The sequence below is a fragment of the Marmota monax genome, unplaced genomic scaffold, assembly GCF_021218885.2.
Source record: "Marmota monax isolate L192 unplaced genomic scaffold, Marmota_monax_Labrador192_F-V1.1 WCK01_AAM20220418_F8-fsc00415, whole genome shotgun sequence".
NCBI classification, from domain to species: Eukaryota; Metazoa; Chordata; class Mammalia; order Rodentia; family Sciuridae; genus Marmota; species Marmota monax.
In genome coordinates this window covers 547,468-570,778 of record NW_026694342.1, presented here as the reverse complement: position 1 = coordinate 570,778, position 23,311 = coordinate 547,468, and the positions used below count along the sequence as shown (strand labels likewise).

The window sequence follows — 23,311 nt, the reverse complement described above, 5'->3', positions numbered from 1 at the left end:
TTCCAGTTTTTCACTGTTGACAACATTATTCTGCCTTGTACTCTTTGTTTTTCTTTGTGAATACTTTGTTACAGATGCTATATTTGTTCATTCCTTTTGAATGACAAAAGAGTTTTTCCAGTACTGTTTTTACAAGAGGTTCATGTGGGAGAGAAACTGGGAGTTGACCCTATATGTGAATTGTTTTACCCTTTAATTTTTCACAGCAAAGGGAGATTGGAAGTTTTAGGGCTTCTTACAACTCGGAGAGTTTTTTCTCTTCTATCCTGTTACAGAGCTTCCTACCAAAATGTATCACTGTTCATTGATTTGATCTTATTTCCCTGATACTCCATGATAAAGAAGTATGTCCTGCCCTGCCTAACCCCATTAACCTAAACTTTTTTATTGTTCCAACTAAGGGATTATTGGTTTTGACCTAAAAAGGAGTTAACCTGCTATGGAGAACTCTGCTTGGCAGCTAGCTAGCTTGCTTGTTTTCTTTCTTCCTTCTTTCCTTCCTTCCTTCCTTCCTTCCTTTCTTCCTTCCTTTCTTCCTTTCTTCCCTTTCTTTCCTTCTACTGGGAATTGAGCCCATCTGCACTTTACTACTAAGCTACATTCCCCCAGCCCTTTTTATTTGAGAACTGGATCTTGCTAAGTTGCCAGACTGGCCTTGAACTTGGGATCTTTCTCCCTCAGCCTCCTTAGTTGCTTAAATAGAAGTGTGCCACCACACCTGGCTTTTGCTCCCTTTCATTCCATCTTTAGCTATAGACATCATTTTCAGCATCTTTTCATATACTCATTTGACCTTGCCTATTTTGGGGCAAGCATTCTAATGAGTTTAGAAGTTAGATTTCTATCTCTTAGTTTCCTTAAAGATGAAATTTGCATTTCTGTTATTTTATTTATTCTTCTTATAATTGTTTGGGGGCAGTTTTGAAGAAATAAAGGAACAAAGATGTCTTAACTTCATACCTTAAAATCAGAAGTCAAGAGAACATTTTAATGTGGTTGGGGTAAAAGTCAAATAAGGATTAACTGATAAGAAAATTGAGGCATACAATTTGTTTATATATATCCATACACAACAAACACACACACACACTGTTCATTTGATAAACTTACCGATGTCACGGTAATATAAAGGTAAAGAAATAGGGAAGAATTGCAATTCAGTGGGCATGAATATCTTCAAGTTATGGAATATCTGAACTTATTTAAAGTCCTATGGAATTGAAACATTAAATATTTAAGAGGCTTAGGGGACAAGATTAGAACCTATGGGTATATAAGCTTTAAAATTAGGGACATAGGTGAAAAAAATCACGGAAAAAAAAAATGCTACCACAGTTGTTGAACAATTGTTTCAAGCATTTCTTAAATCACTCTCAAATAGGTGGTTTTTGTAAAGTTATGTCTGTGTAAAATGAACAACATTGTGATGTTTGAAGTTTTATTGTTTATGAAATTACTACAGTTGACACTTGCATGCAAACTATAAAATAAAGCTATGTGTGTACATCTATTAGCAAGTAAAATATATCCCTTCAAAAGACATTCTCCATGTTTTTTAAGATAAGGAAGTCCCTTTTATTTAATTTTTAAGTAATTCTTTTCTGTTTATTTCAGTGTATTAAATAGTTTCTGGGCTGGGAATATAGCTCAGGTGATAGAGTGCTTGCCTCACATAAATAAGGCCCTGGGCTCAATCCCCAGCACACAAAAAAAAAAAAAAAAAAAGAGAGAGAGAGAAAATAGGTTCCTTATCTTTTGAGCAGTATTAAAACACTTGGTATATATATACTTTTCTGACCTGAGTCTACCCTCTTCCCCTAAGTCCTTTTTTAATGTTTTTATTGTCATCTTTGGCAGTGGCTTGAACTTGGCACCTGTAGCACGACTCAGAGGTACTTGGGAAAAGTTACCAAGCAAATATGAGAAACATCTCCAAGATCTACAAGACCTTTTTGATCCATCTAGAAACATGGCAAAATATAGAAATATTCTTAGTAGTCAAAGTATGCAGCCTCCAATTATTCCACTGTTCCCTGTTGTCAAGAAGGATATGACATTTCTACATGAAGGTATTTATAAAAATTACTTGAAAATCAGCATGTTTTAGCTTCAGCTAATTCTACAGTAATGGTTTATTATATATTCCAACTTAATGAGTGTAAGTTACTGCCCAGACTCTGGCGCACACCTGTAATCCCAGCAGCTGAGGAGGTTGAGGTGGGAGGATCATAAGTTCAAAGCCAGCCTCAGCAATATAGAGAGGCTCCAAGCAACTCACCAAGACCATGTCTCTAAATAAAATTTTAAAAAGGGCTAGGAACATGGCTTAGAGGTTAAGCACCTCTGAGTGCAATCTCTGGTACCAAAAAAATAAAAAGAATACAATTTACTAAAGCTAATTTACACAGTTAAATACAATAAATTTTAGGCATCTAAAAACCACTTTGTTAAGAACGAATAATGAAGTTTTTACTGCATGCATTAAAAATGTATACTTGATACACCAAGATTAAACTCTTTGATCACATTTTTTTTTCAGTAATATTTTTCCTTCCAGCTTTTTTAAAAATTTTAAGTTATCCTCCTGTGTCCCCCAAATAGCTGGGATTAACAGCTGTACACCACCATGCCTGGCTAGATTGTCCTTTTGTTTTATATTTTTCTAAGAATTTTTTGTGTATCTTGGGTATGATATGGCTTGCCTTTCCTTTTGATGAACATTGAAAGTTCATCATTTTGGGCTGGGGATGTGTCTCAAGCGGTAGCGCGCTCGCCTGGCATGCGTGCGGCCCGGGTTCGATCCTCAGCACCACATGCAAACAAAAGATGTTGTGTCCACCGAAAAACTAAAATAAATTAATTTAAAAAAAAAAAAAAAGAAAGAAAGTTCATCATTTTAAAAGCCTGATTTATTGATTCTTTACCATGGATAGCTTATTTATAATCTATCTACATCAATTTTTGCATGGTAATGGTATTTTTTTCTACTTTGTTAATTTGGTAACTATTCACTGTTTTGTTATTTTTCTAATGTTATATACTAGATGTTGTACTTTATATATTTCTTAACATTAATTAAATAGACATTAGTACTATTAGTACTATTAGTGTGTCAGACAACACAAGGAGCATAAACCACTTAAATTTCATTTACTTGACTTCCAGTGTTATACAGTTGTTACCATGCCTTTAAATCCCATAATATAAATTTAATTTAGTAAAGTCATTATTTATTTAACCTCACCTGTCTGCTTATGTTGTTTGTTTTCATCTCAAAGTTTTCATATGGTTAGGTGTTCTTTTTTTTGTTGTTGTTTGTTTGGGGTACTTTTTGTCTGGTTAGTTTTTGTTTGTATTTGGCCTGTAGAACACTTTTTAGCATTTCCTTAGGTACAAGTCTTTTGTGATGGAAATCTTTTAATTTTTGTTTATCTAAAATTTTCAGAACTGTATCTTTGGCAAATACCATCTTTCAACATTTTAAAATAACATTTCATTGTCTTTAATTCTCACTGGTGTTTATAGGACACATTGAAATATATGGTTTGGTATTTTTCCTCAGTTTCAGAAAAATTCTCTGTAACACTGTCTTCATATGTTTTATTTGCCCTTTTCTTGTCTTTCTATTAGAAACTCTGATTTTACCTGTTTTAAACCTGGTCTTTGTTCCCCTATTATCTTATACTCTGTTATCTGTTTGTGTGTTTGTTTTGTTTTGTTTCTCACCATGCCCCATTTTAGATATTTTCTTTCACCCTGTTTTCCAGTTTCTTCTCTCTTCAACTGTGTTTAATCCCTCATAGATTTCCTAATTCCAGGTTTCTGGGGTTTGATTCAGTATGTTCTAGTTATATAATTTCTCTTGCCTTTTTTTTTTTTTTTTTTAAGTTTGTTTGTTTCTGATTGCTCTACAATCTGGATCCCCTATGGGTCTTTTTTCTGGTGTCTTTTTTTCTTCTTTCACTCAATCATGTTATTTTTTTCTCCTAATGTGCCGTGTTTTTTTATTTGTTTTTTGGGTTTTTTTTTTTTTTGGGGGGGGGGGGGGTTGGTGTTTTGCTTTGCTTTTTAAAAACAATATAGATATAGAATTTTTAAAAATCTCCCAAAATCTGAGGGTTTTGAACAATGTTTCATTCCTTCAAAGAGGATTAAGTCAACACAGCTAAATTCAGTGTTTTATCCATTTTTAGATTTAGAGAGAATTCAACACCAGACTATTAATTATTTCAGTCTACATTTGGTTCATCCTCCATCCCAGGATATAGAACTTTTTCTGAATTCTAACTCAAAATATTGGAGGTTTAACTGGACTTAGTTGCTTCTATCTTACCTCAAAAAGCAGGGTGACTCTACTCAGTTTTTTGTTTTTTTTATTTTTGGTTATTGTTTTTGTTTGTTTGTGTGTTTGTTGTTCTTCTCATCATCCCCCTCTTCTAAAGTCAGCAAGTACACTTAGGAGCAAGCACTAGCAAATGCCATACCTGCCCCTCTGCATTCTCATTCTCTGCATGTCTTCACTGCCTTCTTAACATTCAGATGGTTTTTATATTTGTCCAACTTTCTGATTGTTCTCAATAGTAAGGTTGTTCTAAACTGCCTAAATTCATCACTGTTTTATCATTTGAAAAATCAAAAGTGCCATAGGCTTCTAACATCCTTCTTTGGACATTTTCCCTCAATTTTATGTGACTTGAGAGTTTTTGATGATTATTTGGTTACCAACTCTTCTTGAGACCCTGAAAATTCATCTTTTTAATGTATAAGTGCTCTTTACTGTGATGAGTTCCACACCTATGTAGTTACACAGCAGCACCTCAGGGATTTCCATGGGAGAAAAATGGGGTTACACTGTTAAAGACAGACTTTTTAAAAGAAAAAAAAAGAACCACTGTGAGCAGAAAGATTGCCCTTTGAACATTGTTTTTGCCTCTCACTACAAGTTAGGTAAGACAGTAAATGAACTATATCTTGTCTCATAACTTAATCTCTTCAGAGAAAAGTAGATTATTTTTTAAATCAGATACATTTTTCCTCAGAGAACTATTAAGCAACACAAAAATAATGAAAATTATGAGCAGGGAAATTTGAGTTCATGATTATAAATCATGTTCTGGGAAAGGAAAGTTGGATGCCAGACTGAAAAGCATACACCTTTCTTTGTTTTAAGTATTGCTACTTGGGAAAACAAACCCAACATCATGTAATCTCCCATCTCACATTCCTTTGGGATGTCTTCTTTAAGGATTATAATTCATTAAACAATTTTCAAAACATTGTAAACCAAAGAAAACTTATAGGCTTAGTTAATTAATAATTAAGCCCAAGGTGACCTTGTGCCCTCTGACTAAAGCCTAAGTTTTCAAGCTATGTCCTTGATGTCCAAAAGAGCAAATGAGCAAAGCAAACATGTGGAGATACAGATTTGAATGACTGCATATTTTATGGGTCTGTAAAATAATTGAATGTGGTTTTAGTAGCCAGGGACAGTTCATCATGTATTTAATAAGCATAATCATTATTCCCATAGGGAACACAATTCCTCCCAGTAGTACATTCCATGCAATTGTGATTGAGCCATCCACAGATATATCAATTCTTAAAAACAAAAGTAGCACTTATAAAGAAGGCTCTTATTTGTACTCTCCAAGAGTAACAGTTTGACTTTTGCTACTTTGATATAAAAAAATTACTTTTATTCTATAGGAAATGACTCCAAAGTAGATGGTTTAGTAAACTTCGAGAAGCTAAGAATGATTGCCAAGGAAATCCGTCAAGTTGTTCGAATGACTTCTGCTAATATGGACCCAGCTATGATGTTTCGACAGAGGTATGACACAGAAATGTGAATTATTATTAGGTGGCATCAAGGGTGATAATAATAATAATCATAATATTTATCATTTCTTGTGCACTGCACTAAGTGCTTTACAAGTGCCAATCTCAAGTAATTGTTTATCACAGAAACCCTAACAGGTAGGTGATATTAGCCTTTCATATCTGAGGAATGTAAAGCTCAAAGCAGTTTTTATGTAATTTGCTAAAATTTAAACCCCTAGTTTCTCTATTTCTTTTTTGAATATATGGATAGTTCTGCATTGTTGTAATTTTTTTTTAAATATAAGCAAACATATTGTTGATCTTCACTGAAATTATCATACAGGATGAATAGTTTCAAACCTAATCTGTAATGTATTAATTATCTCTTTTTTTTACTGAATATTTTTAAAAGTAATTGTTTATAGTACTAATTGATACTTCATTTTTTTAAAAAACATACGTCCCTTTGTTCAGGTTAATAATGCCACTTTTTATTTGTATGTACATTCTTTAACAGAATTTACAAAGTGCAAATTTAATCATTCTTCATCTTTATTAAAAATGGAAAATATTTATATTCTTTATTATCTGATCTTCTATGAATGCATTTTAAATTCATTTTAATGTAATAACAAAGGCTTCTTCGAATTGCTATGTAGTTTATAGAAAGTACTTTGTTAAGCTGCTCCTAGTAATTTTTATAATTTTCAGGGTATCAGTAGACATTACAGTTTTAATTTTTGGTCTGATTTTCTTTTCTGTGTTTAGAGCATTAAAAAATGGAATAATTTACAGATGCCAACATAATTCCTAATATGTAAAAAATATATACTCTGCTAAGGAAACAAAAATACTTGGTTCTTTAAAAACCAGAGTTGAAAAGCCAGGTGCCATAGTGCACACCTATCATCTTAACTAATTGGGAGGCTAAACAGAAGGATTTCAAATTCAGGGCTAGCCTGAGCAACTTAGCAAGACCCTATCTCAAAATTTAAAAATTTTAAAAAGCTAAGGGTGTATATCAGGGGTAGAGTTCCCTAAGTTCAGTCCCCAAAAGAAAAAGAAAAAACCATTTGGAGTTTATGTAACCCAACAAACCAGTGTGTGTCAAGATTGGTTTTTTTTTGCTTATTCACATCACTGTTCAGGAGTCTGTTTTTGTGAGTAGTTAATCTGTTGGTTTCTCTAATTTAGAGATCCTCAATATGTGGAGGAGGAATGAGTGTTCCTAATCTCCTCTTCCCAATTTCTATCCCTTTTCTGCCACTTGAGACCAATACATATAAGAGATGTCATTGCTCAACAGTGTGATAGCAGAAAACAATAAGAACCAGGAACCAAAGCAAACCTGGAGGAGGGCTTGTTCACTTGTTTTGTTTTTATTTTTGTTGTATGTCCTTGTACAGTGGTCTTGACATTCCCTATTGTCTTATATGGAACTCCATTCACTCATATGTTACCACTCTGGTCCCTGACTATGTAATGAATTTGTGTCCCTGCCAGACCAGTTGATAATATACCAACTACCATCTGTGCCTGAGAAATGGGCAAAGAGGGGGGAAAAAACTGATGCGAAAATTAATAAACCTGGCTGTTTGAGGTGGGTGGGGGCGAATAGCCTGGGTTGAGTAGAATAAGAAATGAGGGAAAATATCACTGTAAACATTGGACTGAATTTTTCCTGAATCGGTTTTATTTGTCTGTCAGTAGTAATCATCAGTTTGCTAAATAAAAAAAACACTGTCTTTATTTGAACAATAGCGTAAAGATATACAATATTGTAAGATTTCACTGATACATTTTTAATTATTATTTTTTTTTTTTTTTAAAGAGAGAGAGAATTTTTTACTATTTATTTCTTTAGTTTTCGGCGGACACAACATCTTTGTTTGTATGTGGTGCTGAGGATCGAACCCGGGCCGCACGCATGCCAGGCGAGCGCGCTACCACTTGAGCCACATCCCCAGCCCCTTTTAATTATATTTTAAGTTGGATTTGTTGGCCAACTGTTCTTTACAATTTCTTATAAAATACTTCATCAGAGAAATTTCTGCACGTAGAAAAGAATTGTTTGTTAATATTCCTTGTAGTTTCATTCTGTCACTTAATGAATGCCTTAAAAATATTTTCAAAATCACATTCACAAATTTTATACTTCAAGATTTTTTCCTTAAAAACTTTTAACTCAAAATTTATAGTAAGTATTTTCATTTAAGCTTCTTATAAACTGCTACATGAATTTATTAAGACCCTCACCCTCAGTGAGGCCCTGTCTCAAAATAAAAAATAAAAAGGACTGAGGTTGTAACTCAGTGATAAAGCACCCTTGTGTTCAGTCCCCAGTACCAAAATACATACATACACATATACTAAGTTGTTTTTTTAAAATCCATCATTCGGGGGCTGGGGATGTGGCTCAAGTGGTATCACGCTCAAGTAGCATGCGTGAAGCACTGGGTTCGATTCTCAGCACTACATTAAAAACAAAATAAAGATATTGTGTCCACCTAAAACTAAAAAACAAATATTTTTTTTAAAAATCCATCATGGAGTTTCTTTTGGCCTTCTGGACGTGGACATATCATAACTCAAACCCTTGCGTTCCCTTAAAGTCATTTTACCATTAAGCTACAGTTTTTTCCTGGTGAAATATTTCCATTCTACCCTGTCTACATAGTTTTTCTGACTTTCAACTGTTGTCTGTTTCTGTGCTTTCCTGTTCAAACACATGCTTCAATGTTTGTGGCTCTTGCTTACAGGAAGAAGAGGTGGCGGAGTCTGGGGTAAGTGTAGAGATGAACACAACTGGAATGAAGGTTGTGCAACTCTTAACATATAATGCATCCCTTTCATTAATGCACGCATATAAAACAGCATGTGTTCTATTAACTCTGTCAACCTACATTCCTGACAAATGCCTTTTGCTAACAAGGTGAACGTAGTGATAGAACTTTTTAGGGTTTTTTGTATTTTTTTTTATGTATTTGTTTACTGATTTTACTTTTCCATTATTGATGTTCTATAAGCCCATTTTAATTTTTTTTAAATTTAGCAGGATCTCTTAGATGATGATAAAGACAAGGATGGTAGTGAATATTTGTTATATATTTCCCATGTGCCAAACGTTGTTCTAAGTTTTCTAAATGAATTAGCTGTTTAATTCTCCTATCATCCTTTGAGTAGATGTTATTCCCATGGTATAGATGGGGAAGATGGAATTGCCCAGTTTTATAGCTCATTGATAGTGAATCCAAACCTAGGCAGTCTGATCAAGACTCCACACCACATTTTTTCTTCATATACCATATTTTATTTTATAAAAGTAAACATTTGGGGCTGGGGATGTGGCTCAAGCGGTGTCACGCTTGCCTGGCATGCACGGGGCGCTGGGTTCGATCCTCAACACCATATAAAAATAAAAACATTTTGTCCACCTAAAACTAAAAAATAAGTATTTTTTTTAAAAAAAGTAAACATATCATGTCAGTGGTATAAAAATGGATGAGAACTATTTGTAAAGGTTGCATTTTCCATCACTTTTCCAAAAAGAAGCAACCTTTATTCAAGCTATATTACGAAGTAAAACTAGAACCTGATTTTAATTCTTCCAAGCCATTTACATCTGAGATTTCCAACACTGATTGAAAATTATTTTAAATTTCTACCAGCTTTGCTAAAAGACTTTCTTAACTCTGTGTAAAACTGTTAGAATAAAAAACACCTTTTGTTTTTTGTTTTTTATGCTTCTACATACGTAGATATTCGTTTAGAATCATAAATTGTTAAAGTTTTTATATATCATGTACTTAGTCCTTTCATTTTTAGATGAAAAGAGAGATGACTTTTATGGGTGAAAGAATTATATAAGAAGAATTTTCTTAATACTAGTGAACCAAGAAGTTAGATTTTTTTTATTACATGTAAGAAGAATTATTTTGTGAGCCATTTTCTTCAGTATTGTGTCTTATTTGTGGTTTTGTTTTCTGTTAAAGCTTAGCAAATTTGGCTTTCCTGTACTTCATTCCTTCCTTCCTTTTCTGTGTTTCTTGTGTATTTCTTCCATATCATACATTTATGTCTTAGTCTTTTCTGTCTCTTCTAACCCGGTATTAATATTTTAAAGAATAATACTTGGACAATCATAGTAGCTTTTTGAGGTGATTAATGATTTAATACATTCACTTTTTATTCAGCTTTAGGATTTGTCTTGTATGATAGTTGATGCTTACAAACAGATATTTTCATTTTACATCAGTATTTCCTGTTTTGGAAATAATGTGGAAGACACTGTCATTTATTAGTGTTTTCTTTTTTAGAATTTTGTTATCTATACTGCCAAGCATAATGGTACACTCCTATATTCCCAACTACTTAGGAGGTTGTAACAGAAGGATCACAAGTTTGAGGCCAGCCTGGGCAACCTGACAAGACACTGTCTTAAAGTAGTTTTTAAAAGGATGGAGAATTTGGCTCAGTGCTAGAGTGCTTGCTCAGCATGTGTGAGACCCTGGGTTTAATCCCCCGTACCACAAAAGACAAAAAAAAGAATTTTTATCTATCCTAAATTTGTTAACACCCTCTTTTTCTTTTAAAATTATTAAATATTAGTATATTGAAACTTGTTACTAAATTTTAGGACTGAATTTTACTTCATTTCTTTGAATCCAAAATTTTATCAGTTGACTCCACTATTATTTTATGCAACACAAGAAAATCACTGCAGTGGTCAAGTGTGGTAGAATATGCCTGTCATCGCAACTACTCAGGAGGCTGAGGCAAGAGGATCACAAGTTCAAGACCACCCTAGACAACTTATGACTCTGTCTCAAAATAAAAAGGGCTGGGGATATAGCTTAGTGGTCAAGTGCCCCTGGATTCAATCCCCCTGTGCCGCCAATCCCCAGATCACTGCTTTATCCTGTTACTAAACTTTTACTTCATGCTATTGAATAAGTCTGTGAACTTGGGTTTGAATTTTTATTACATTAACCTTACTGTGTATATCTAAAAAGGAAAACAAGCAAAATAAATTGGTTTAGATCTTTATAAAATTTCTTCATATTCAGAATGTGAATCTTCTGAAACACTTTTAGAGTCATTAGTTTCTGGGTTTTCTGCAGTATACAGAGACTCAAATGCACACAGTCTTGCCTTCTGTGCCATCCAGTGTATTGATAATCCACCATCTTAAAAATATGGCATAATGCAAGCTCCTGATATTGGGTTCTGAGGCTGGCTTTGCAAGTAATTAGAGCTAGCCACCTTTTGACACCTTTGGGAATGTTATTGAAATTGTCAAATTTACTCTCTTTATAATCATTTGCTCCCTGGAATCTGAAAGGGTAATTTACTCATATCAGTATTCTTTATTCCAAATCATTCTGCAAGTTTTAAGGTTTCTGCATCACTTTAAGTAGTATCACTTTTAAGTAGTGATAACTACATCAACAGTTTCTGCCTAACCAGCAGCAATTGAAAGTTGTCATCAAATCTTAATATACCCCTATTTCAAGAGATCTTAAAATGTGTTTTGTTTAAAAATTCCATAACACTATTTTAGCTGTTTCACCTAATTTAAGTATGTGAGCACTAAAGAACAAATTGTTGTATGGTTGTGATCTGTGTATTTAGAATACTTTTATGTAAATATGAGGCAAATTTAGAAAATGAATGGATATTCTTGTTTTAGAACAGCAGCTGCCTTCAAATAAAAATCATTCAAGAACCTTGTGTTTGCTAGTCTTGTTAAAGGATGCTTGACAAATAGTAGAGTTGGGTGAAAGTGTAGGTTATTTGAATTGTAGTTGTTTTTACTCAACTTGCAGTTCCATCACATTAGCAGCATTACAAAAGTTAATTTCAGATTCCCCTTCCTTAAACCCAAATAGTGACTAACTATTCCATATATGAGGAAATATTGAAAATTTTTTTACATTTCTGATCTCTATTCTGAATTGAATAAAAATGCTGTTATTTTCAGCTAATATCTTACTAGTAAAATTGGACAGCATGCCCAAAATAATCCTGTTCTAGACAGGAATGGTGATTGTAATAGCATGTCCGTGTGTCCAGAGTAGCACAGATGAGCAAAACTGCTCTAGAAACTTCCTTATGGGAGAACCTTCATGCAGATATCTGATAGAGGATAGTCTTGTGTTGCCAGACTCTTGCCATATCTCCAGAGTGTGGATGGCTTCTAGGACCAAAGGAATGCTTTTTCTTGTCACAGTTGTACCATGGTTACATAGGCACAAACACAGGTCTGATAGAATATATTGCGTAGGGAGGAGTTGGTATCTTATTCTTTTGAAATTTGCATTTATCAAATCATTCTTTATTCAGAATATCGCCATATGTGCCAAATTACTTTGCATTAATGCTCTTCATCTTTTAACTCATTTACGTCAGCATGCAATAGCATTAACAGAGCAAAATCTTTTAATCTTCATTCTTCTGTGCTTAATTCTCATCTTTACCACCCCTTATTTTGATTTCTATCCTCTTACAGGTCACTCAGTCAAGGCAGCACAAATTCAAACATGCTGGATGTTCAGGGAGGTGCTCACAAAAAAAGGACACGCCGCAGCTCTCTGCTCAATGCCAAGAAGCTGTATGAGGATGCCCAAATGGCAAGGAAAGTAAAGCAGTATCTTTCTAGTCTGGATGTAGAGACAGATGAGGAGAAGTTCCAGATGATGTCATTGCAGTGGGAGCCTGGATATGGTACCTGTGAGTACAAGTTTTCATTTATGTGATACTACAGAGGATAACAAAATAGATAGTTGGTTCCCCAGAATTATGCTGAAGTTCCAGGAAAATTAACTTTGTACTGACATACCCTAAACATCATGTAATTCCATTAATCAGATCCAGAATCTTATTCATCCCTGATATGCAAGAAAGAGAGGGATAAATTGTTATTCTTTAAGAAGGTTTATAAAGCAGGGCACAGTGGCACACACCTGTAATCCCAGCAGCTCAGGAGCTGAGGCAAAAGGATTGCAAATTCAAGGCCAGCCTTAGCCACTTAGTGAGACACTGTCTCAAAATTACTTTAAAAGGAGGTGAGGGAATGAGGATGTAGCTCAGTGATTAAGTGCTCCCGAGTTAAATTCACAGTACCAAAAAAAAGAAAAGCAGCTTTATAAAGACATCTTGTAAAACTTGGAGCCTTACAGAAGAGTCTTTTTGTTTGAGAACATTTTTGCATTGAGCTTAAAATGAAGGGTGAAATTTTTACTTTTTTATTTAATGGGTATTATACATAGTGTTTTGGTTCCTTTTGAAAAAATTATACATATAAGGAATTTGATTTCCCACTTAATGCTGACCTTTTAAAAATTAAGTATAAATAACAAACCACATATGTTAGTGAAATCAAGAACTGATACAGTGTTGAGAGAAAGGTAGAATGTGTTTCAAAGCTCTAACTCAAAAATTACAATTTAGGATCAATTCGTTGATGAGCCAGTGTTTATTGTCCCCAGGAGTCCCTGTGTTTTATTTTAGCTTTCTGCGATGTTCCCTGATGTTTATCACCCAAAATATTCACTAGGCTCTCATAATAAAAGCATAATTACTAACTATTACATCTATGCTGGGACATTTTAAACATCTATTTGCTTTTATCCTGATATTTAAAGCAAACATATTATGAAGTACTAAGGTTATACCTACTTCATAAAACCATCCTGAATAACTGAGTGAAGGATTAAAAGTACTGCATGGAGCTAGGGATATAGCTTAGTGATAAAGTGCTTGTCTAGCATGTATAAGGCTCTGGGTTCATTCCCTAGCACCACAAAATAAGTAAATAAATAAATAAATAGAAGCACTGCCTGAAGAAAGAATATCCTTTAGACTATGGTATTGATTATATGCAAAGGAGCAGCTCTTTCATTTCTTAAGTCGAAGTTCCCTGGGTTTTTGAGCAAGTGCATCTTCATCTGAAAGATGCACCAAGTGTTACATAGTGGAAGGGAGTTTTCCAGTCTAGAAAACTAAACAATTTATTTTAATAGGAATCTAGACAGTATAGGGCTGAGGAAAAAGGCACACAGTTAATGCTAAATTATGCAGGATCTTTTAAGGCCATGTTGTAGGGCTTTGGGCCTTTATCCTGTGAACAGTGAGAAGGCATATAAAGTTGTATACAGGGACATATGGAGAAAGAAAGTGATATGATCAGATTTTCATTTGGTAGAAACATTTTACCATTGTATGGAGAATGGCTTGAAGTCATGAAATTTATGAAAGGTAGTTTAAAACATTTTATTTTTGTGCTAAAAATTAGTGGTATTTAATAGGCCACTTATTGTTGCCTGTGGTAATAATAGCCTTGCCTAAAAAAGAAGTTCACTTACCGTTTTGTTTTGTTTTTTTTCTCTCCTATAGTGACCAAGAATTTAAGTGAGAAAAGATCTGCCAAGTCATCTGAAATGTCCCCAGTGCCTCTGAGGTCAGCTGGCCAAACAGCTAAAGCCCACTTACATCAGTCCCACAGAGTAAGCCAGGTTCTTCAGGTACCAGCTGTTAATTTGCACCCCATCAGGAAGAAGGGACAAGCAAGAGACCCTACATTGAGTGAGTATTCACAATTAGTATTATATTCATTTAATTAAATTCCAGGGGGATTAAAGTGACAATTACAAATGCTCAGAAGATGAGCTATTGTAAGTTGTGTAATATCATCTCTTAATGAATCAGTTAAAAGGATAAAAAGAATACCGGTTTAAGTATATTCTGTTTGATTTTCCCTAGAGATATTTGATGATAGCATACTTAAGTTTTGTTTTTGTTTTTGTTTAGTTGTAGATGGACACAATACCTTTATTTATTTTTGCCCCAGTGCCTTACACATGAGGAGCAAGTAATCTACCACTGAACTACAACCCCAGCCCCAGTGTACATGTTTTAAATGCTGGCCTTGGAATTCCTGTAAAGCTAAAATCTGTCTATCACCCCAAAAAAACTTATAGTAATATATCTTGAGTATTTGCACCAAACCCTGGGCAATACATCAAGGGCTTACTGCATTAAAAGATGTATTTAATGAAATACCAGCTACAGATGTAACCTACAAAAACTGTGACAGCCAGCCAGACACAGTGGCACATACCTGTAATACCAGTGACTCCATAGCATCAGGCTGAAGGATTGAAAGTTGAAGGCCAGCCTAAGCAACTTAGTGAAACCCTATCTCAAAATAAAAAGGGCTGGGGATGTGGTCAATGGTTAAGTGACCTTGGGTTCAGTCCCTGGTAACAAAGAAATAGAAGAGGAAAAGAAAGAAGAAGAAAAAAAAATCTGTGTGTGTGTGTGTATTTATATAATTTCCACATTTCTTTGCCACTTTTAGGCTATGTAGACATTATCCAAATAACTTTTGTATTGTTTATCGCTATTTCAGCTTTTAGGTGGGAAGCTACATTAAATTTGATTCCTAAAATTATTACTTTAATCTAGACATTATATATAATACATACTAAATAGAAGTTTGTGGATTTAATTTCATTTTATTTGAGTTACAAAGTTGAAAATAAAAAAGAAATGCCCCCTCCCGTGCCAAATTTTCAGTCTGGTTTATATAGAGACTCGCAGATACTTCAGTATGTGTTTACTGTTATGCAGGGGGTAAATACAGAACATATAAAAGGAAAAATAAGAGGCACCTTTAGCAGGAGTGAAAAGGTGGGGCTTCAAAAGAAACCTTTTTGGAGATAAGATGTAAGCAGAACCTCAAAAGATGGTTGATGAGGAAGGAAGTAATTAGGGGAAGGTTTCAGAAAAGTTGCTTCAAGCAAAGGAAACAGCTTAGTGTCTGCAAGGAGCTACAAGTGCTTTGCTGACTGGCTGCAAATTTCATGCAGAGTATTGAAAGAAAATAGTAACTAAAGTTGACAGTTAGCATTTAGGGAGTCGAGGCACAGTTCACAGTGCTTTACTGACCATACATTCGTTTATTCTTTATAATAACCTATAAGAAAGGTAGTATTTTATTCTTACTGAGAACCAAACTCATTAATGTGTCAAAATTATAATTTGCTTTGCTAAAGGCAAGTTGTGATTGAGACGCCATTAAAGAAATTTGAACACGGGAAAGTTATAGTACAAATTATGATTGAGAATAGACTATAGTAGAGAATGCAGCAAGATCTGAGGTAGAAAGCCTGAATGGATAGCTGATGTAACATTTTATTGGAAATTGCTCAGGACCTAGACTAGTTTAGTGGCTGCAGGAGTAAAAAGAATTGGATGCAAAATTGATAAATTTGGTAAGAGTAAGGGAGGGACAAGTTTAGCTTTCATTGTTTAACTTGGATATTAGCATCTGAGAGACGGCACTATGTATACTGGGTAGTCCCATGTCCCCTCCCTCTCGTTCCCTCCCCAATAATATGGCTGGTATTTATGGATTAAATATATTGTATATTAAAACTATATTCAAATAGTAAGGATATAGTGTGATTAAAGTGTTTTCATTGTCAAAAGCTGCTTGTTACTGGGCCATATTCTCATCAAAGTTGTGTTTACTCTGCTGGTTAAGAACAATGTCAGTAGTTCTTTGACATTTCTTAGAGAAGACCACATTGGAAAAGTCAGTTGTCAGTATATTGAAAGCATTTTGGTTTAACCCTCGCTAAACAGTGCCAACTGTTAGATAGGGTAATGATAGAATATTTCCACTAGGCTCCATATTATTTTTCTATGAATTCATGATTCTTTCTGTTGTTTACTTCTCTCCTGGAGTGTGAATTTAGTGCTCTTGTAAAGGGCTGGACTGGCAGCCCTGCAGCATCTTTTGTATACCCTCAGCACAGATGCACCACAGGTAGTGCCAGTGCCAGCATTCCTACACTGCCCCTGACCAATGCCTCACTCTGACTTGGAGAGGCCACCTCTAGAGGGGAGGGAAGAGTTTGAATCCATGTCTTCCTTTTAAAATTTCAAACAGGTGTGTCAATTGTGAGGGGTGGGTCACTTTATTCAGAATTCAGAGGGTGGTTTTTAACTTCTGTGACAGAGAACAAGCATAAGTAAAAATTGATTTCTCTTCTGCCACAAAGCAAACTTTTTATTATAAACTGATCTATGACCAGCTGAATTTGAACAAATAAACTAGAGGTGAGAATATCTGTATGCCATTATCCAGTCATTTAGTCTTCGTTTGTCATTTACACATTTCAGTTGACTGTACTAGTCATTGTGCATCATGGCTTTAGTTATGTAGTGAATTAGGCATCTACAGACATTTAAATTGTAAAATGGGACTTATGCACTTCTTTTATTTTATTCTTAGGTTCAAGTTTACCTCAGAAAGTTTTAGGACCAACCGAAGAAATAAGTGGTAAGAAACATACAGAAGACACTGTGTCTGTGGCATCATCTTTACATTCTAGTCCTCCTGCATCTCCTCAAGGTTCCCCTCGCAAAGGTAAGACAGACATTTCAGGCTTGTTCTTGTTAAACTGAACAGCACTTTCTAGCACATATTTTGCTTTTTAGTCCATAAATAAATGAATAATAGAAAAGTGTAACTGTGGGCTGGGGTTGTGGCTCAGCAGTAGAGCGCTCGCCTAACAAGTGCGAGGCCCTGGGTTTGAACCTCAGCACCACATAAAAAATAAATAAGTAAATACAATAAAGGTATTATAACCAACTACAAGTTAAAAAAAAAGAAAAGTATAACTGCTAAGAGTTACTTTTTGAACTTTGCTATTTCTTATTGAATTATTCAAACAACTTTTCAGTTGTTATACATCATGTAACTGGGACTCCAGAATTCAGAGGGTGGTTTTAATTTCTGTGACAGAGAGCAAGCATAAATAAAAATAAAGGCAGAAGTCACAGGTTTTTTGATCTGTGCCAGTTATTGATGTTACTTTCTAAATTTTCGGTATTCAAACATTTCATTGGAGCATTTGCCAATAAAAATATCTACAATAATATTTTTAACCAAGATGTAGAAAAAGAAACAGATATTTAAGGTAACTTCTTTTTTTTTTTTTTTTTAGCAATAGCATATTACCTTTTTATGAATCAAGATTTAAAACAGATACCTTTATAGATTTTACATTTATACTTATATAGAACCTAACGAGGTAAAAAATCTGACATCCTTCTTGTTCTTTTACATGTGTTTTTATACTAAAAAGAAATTGAGACCAGAGCTTTTCTTGGCTAGCCTGGACAGTACCTATGGAGATTCCATTTCATGTTAACTGCACATGTAGCATTCTAGATAGGGTGTGTATTTCTTACATTGGCCCCTGTACCCTCTGTTTGTACCCTGGAAGAAAAAGCTCCCTAATACTGGGATCTTTACAGATATACAAGAATTAGAATCTTTAAATAATTACAGCTTAAGATGGCATATAAGCAGAGGGGGAGACAAGTTTTTTAATTCTAGCAGGAGGGAGAAGCTTCCAGACTTTGCCTCAGCTCCCATGTTCTGAGTTACATCTCATTCTTCAGGGCTTTTTCTTATTTTTGCCACCTTATGTAGCAATGATGTCAGATCTGAGTTGAATCCTGATTCTGTCCCCTGCTATTATCTGTGTTACAGTGTATAACTTATTTATAGGGTCAGGTTTTCTCTCTGAAAGACAGGGGGAAAGACCATCTATTTCAGGGTCCTCCAAGGTTTAAATGTAATAATATTTATAAAGTCATATGTGCTAAAAAGTAGTGTCTCTTTTCTTTCCCTGCTGCCAACCCAGGACAACTAGCTTCATTACTCACCTGACCTTTCTCACATAGCTGAAACTGGCTAGAATTTTCATTCAGATTTTACCAGGGAAAGCTTCATGAAAATCAGAACATATAAGCAGCATATATACAGTAGTTGTGTTTATAAACACATATTTCTCATACTGTTGTGACATACACATGATTTTTTTTTGAGGCACATAGACCTGATCCCATCTCCTTTTCTCCCTTGTCCCATCCAGAGTGCCTTTGTCAGATCTGGCAGCAGCGCCTGCAGCCAGACAAATAATCCTCATAAACAGTGCCTGTGTGCTAATACCCTTGAAGGAGCACTTTACATCCCTCATCCCTTTTGGAAGCTATTCAGAGGTCCATTTCAGACTAGAAAATTCTATAAGCAGAAAGCTAGTTGGATCTGATTCAGTGCTTTATGCCTGACTATAACTTGGGGGAAGAAATATAAGGAACAGGAATACCCCCATTGGCCTTATTCCCAGCAGAAAATCCACTCTCATCATTGAAATAGAAAGGTCTTTTCTGGATTATCTTTCAGTGTGTAGCTGAGAGTTGACTATGATATTTATAGGTTTGTGAACCTATCATAATCATATTTAGAATCCTGAAGAAATTCTCTTGAGCATTATTTCAGTTTGTTGTTGCATATGCTCTGTCAAAACCTCAACTGAGGCACAGGGGTTGTGGCTCAGCAGTAGAGCACCTGCCTAGTGTGTATGAGGTGCTGGGTTCAATCAAGCCTTAGCACCACATATGAATAAATAAAGATAAAGGTATTGTGTCCACCTACAACTAAAAAAATATTAAAAAAAAAAAAAAAAACTCAGTCGGGCATGGTGGCACCTGCCTATAATCCCAGCAGCTAGGGAGGCTGAGGCAGGAGGATCACAAGTTCAAAGCCAGCCCCTGCAACTTATTGAGGTCCTATGCAAATTAGCAAGACCCTGTTTCAAAATAAAAAGGGCTGGGGACGTGGCTCCTGGGTTCAGTCTCCAGTACACACACACAACACGCACATGCACGCACGCACACACACACACACACATATAAATAACTCACTCAACTGAATATGATATTTCCATAGACAGGTTTTTGCCAATTATCTGTCATTACACTAAATATGCTATTAGGATCCATTCTTAGTTTTATCTCGATTCTGGAATTATTTGTTTTCTGTTTTTCTCCCCTTCTTTCCTTGTGCTACTAAGGATTGAACCCACTGGTGCTCTACTGCTCAACTACATCCTCACTAATTTACGTAGATTGGCTTTGAACTTATGATCCTCCTACCTCAGCCTCCTGAGTAGCTGGGATTACAGATATACACTACCATGCCTGGCTTGAAATTAGTTGTTTTCTAACAATTAATAAAATAATTCTGTTTCATATTTTCGTAAGAAGAAGTTAAACAAGTAAGCACTTTTAAAAGAGGGAAGTCAAGAGACTTTAAGCATTTTATAATCTTCCTCAGCACTTAAGAAAGGCAACCTCTCCACCTTAGAGCCACAGCAGCATCAGAAATGATGCTTTGTAAATATACGTGTTAATATGTATTATTTTTGTGTTCCATTTGGTTTTTACTAAGCTTTTTCTTAGTAAAATCTGCTGGAAAATTCTAGACAGGCATAATTTCTTTTGAGAAATAGTTCTGGTTACCTGTTACTCTAGTCATATATTTTCTGATGATTTGACCACCTTGGTTTACTTTCAATACTGTTACCACCAGCCTGTTCTGATCAAGATAATCTTTCTCCTGTGTCTTATTATAATAACAATGTGTTTATGCTATATAATACATTTTTATGCTATATAATACATTTTTATGCATTAAAAGTATTTTTGCTAGATTTCCGTTTTGCAGATGTTATCAAGATAATAAATTTTTTAGTAGGCTGATTGTAATTAATTGGAAAGAATTAATTGACCATGTCAGGGTTTTTGCATTTCTCCCTCCAGTTGGCAGTATCATATCTGATCACAGCATCCTCCTGCGCCTCTCAGGGCCTTGCTCATCCCCTCCCTGTGAGTCCAGCACCGAGATCAGTGGCCAGAACTGCCCCGGAATAGGTGGGGTTTACTTGCAAAAGAAAATCCTTCAGATTACCAGGAGCACAGCCAAAAGAACAGACAGGATCAAGAAGGCCACTGAGGAGAATAGAGACAGGACAAGTTGTGAGAACACAACCAGAAAAAGAATGACATCCCCGTTTAGAAGATTTAGGGAAAGAACTCTTTCAAGGGAGAGACTAGTCAACAGCCAAAAAGAGGACACAGATCACAATCAAGCTACAGACAGCTGTGAGAAAGTGAAGGATGTTGGAAGCAACATCAAAGATGAGAAAGGGAGTGACATCTTCAATTCAAATAGCCGAGGCAACAGTAATATTTTAAACTGCTTCCATACGCGATTCAAGTCTAAAAGGAGGAAGACACTCTGACGAAGTTCCTTATTACAGTGTTAAATTTGTTTTCAGTTATTAATGTAAATGTAGCTTGAATTAAGCCACTTGGAGAGACAACTTAGTAAGATGCTATTAATAAGCATTTTATGATTAGTATTACAGGTCCTCTTACAACAAAGTAATCTTGATTAAAAGTGCCTTATTTGTACATGTTATTTTACTAATGTATTGAGTTAGTAAATGTTATACACTTGTTTTCTGTAGTTGGCTTTATTTCTTACAGCTGGGTCTGTGAGCGAAATAAATATAGAAGCTTTTCAGGAATTAGTGTTCATTTTCGCCATAAAACCCCTGGTAAAAATCTGATTTGATTATTATTTTTTTAATTATCTGATGGTTATTTCTCTTTGCCTTAGAGAATTTTATTGACATCTTAGTACTCCCTACAGCATTATAAGCTAATGGACAAAGATGTTTTTAGGAGGCAAGAAATTGGATCTTTTTCGCATCCATTTTTTGTATTATCTGTCTTTCACATATCTCTGATTGTGAAAGGAGGAACTGATCTAACAGTAGGTTCAAAGCCATTTGGGAAACTTGTTTAAAACTGTATAAATAAGCTAGGTGCAGTGGCGCATACCTGTAATCCGGTGGCTCAGGAGATGGAGGCAGGAGGATTGAAAGTTCAAGCCAGCCTCAGCAATTTGGTGAAGTACTAAGTAACTCAGTGAGACCCTGTCTAATAAAATACCAAATAGGGCTAGGGATGTGGCTCAGTGGTCAAATGCCCCTAAATTCAATTCCCAGTACCAAAAAAAAAAAAAAGAAATTATATTACTATGCCCCACCTAGACTTCATAAGTTGCCAGAAGTGGGCATGGGAATGTGTATCTTAGTAAGCTTTCCAGGTGATTCTTGAAATACATTATATTTGAGAAATAACTAACACACAAGGATGAAATTATTTTTAAAAAGTGAGTCAAGTGTGTTCCAAGAATAAAAGAGCAATGATTTTTCTTTTAAGGAAGTTTTTTTATTTTTTTATTTTATTTACCTTATCCATTTTATTGATCCTCTTGAAAATTGATCAGTTTATGGGCATTAGCAAATAACAATGATCCTCAAGATCAAAGATGTGCAACTCAGGAGGCTAGCTTGTCTTGACTTAACCTGGTTCTTGGGCCCCTAAGCCATGGGTTAATTGCACATTTCCTGGGGCTTGATACTTCTCCTTGAAATAGTTAATGAGGCCATTAATGTGATTATTGCACAACACATTTTTTCTTGAATGACTACAGTCATGGGTGAATAAACTCCCAAGAGTTTTAATTCAGAAAAAGATCTTGGAGCTTAGGTAGTTGACTTCCTCTCTGTATGTATAAGAAAGCTAAGGCTCTGAAAATGCTAGTAACATACCTGAGGGATTGGTCCAAGGTCATATCCTGTTGGATTGGTCCAAGGTCATATACCTGTTGAACCTCACTCCATGAACAAGAAGATACTGTTTGCTTTCTAGAGACCTGCCCCCTTGTTGGGTCACTTCCTTTCAACTTTGTTTTTGGATCCTTTTACCTCATTCCATCCTTACCCTTTTAACCCAAAGAATACAAAAGAAAATCTGGCTGTCTGCTATGCAGTAAGTCACAGAAGAATTTAAAACATGTAGTCACTGTTTTGTTTTGTTTTTTCCATTATATATTTTTCTAAATCTATCTGTTCAGCTGTTGAATATTCTTCAAAGAAATGAAGAAAAAGGAAAGTAGGTATATAATTAAGTCCAATCCAAAACAATCTTTAAAAATATGGAAACAGGACTGGGCTTGGTGATGCATACCTATAATCCCAGCAACTCAGGAGGCTGAGTCAAGAGGATTATAAGTTCAAGGTTAGCCTCAGCAATTTAGCAAGATCCTATCTCAAAAAATAAAAAGGACTGTGGATATAGCTCAGTGCTAGAATGCCTCTGGGTTCAGTCCCCAGTATAAATAATAGTATTAATAATAATGATGAAAAAAATAATAATGATGTTGAAACATAACTGGGGGTATGGCTCAGTAGTAGAGCTTTTGCCTAGAGTGTGGAATTCCTGGGTTTCATCCTCAGCATCACAAAAAAAATCAAATACTGAAACAGTGATTCTCAACTCGGAGCAAGACTTCTTAGGTGGCATAACCAGAACATCTTTGGTAAGTATATGTAGTTTGAAAAAGCAAAAATGTAGTCCTGACTTCCACCTTTACCTCAAGGTAGTATTTTGGATTTAAATCAGGCCAGGAAATATTTGTGTTAATCAAAGGAAGAGGGCGTAGGGCTAAAAAGAAATTGAGAAACTCTATTATGTGTACTTCTTAATATTTGTAATGTAC

General features: G+C 35.0%; 1 protein-coding gene across 4 annotated transcripts in view; it reads left to right on the top strand.

Annotated features, from left to right (window-relative positions):
• Window positions 1–23,311, top strand: part of Rapgef6 (Rap guanine nucleotide exchange factor 6) — an 83,975-nt gene that overhangs the window by 50,324 nt on the left and 10,340 nt on the right. For 2 of the 4 annotated variants that reach the window (XM_058586554.1, XM_046467685.2), the window contains 6 exons: window positions 1,858–2,069; window positions 5,707–5,830; window positions 8,580–8,603; window positions 12,329–12,549; window positions 14,215–14,403; window positions 17,120–17,254. In XM_058586554.1, the coding sequence (XP_058442537.1) occupies window positions 1,858–2,069; window positions 5,707–5,830; window positions 8,580–8,603; window positions 12,329–12,549; window positions 14,215–14,403; window positions 17,120–17,254 (905 nt within the window). The remainder of the gene's footprint in view (window positions 1–1,857; window positions 2,070–5,706; window positions 5,831–8,579; window positions 8,604–12,328; window positions 12,550–14,214; window positions 14,404–17,119; window positions 17,255–23,311) is intronic. The other 2 variants (XM_058586555.1, XM_046467686.2) reach the window with 1 other exon arrangement.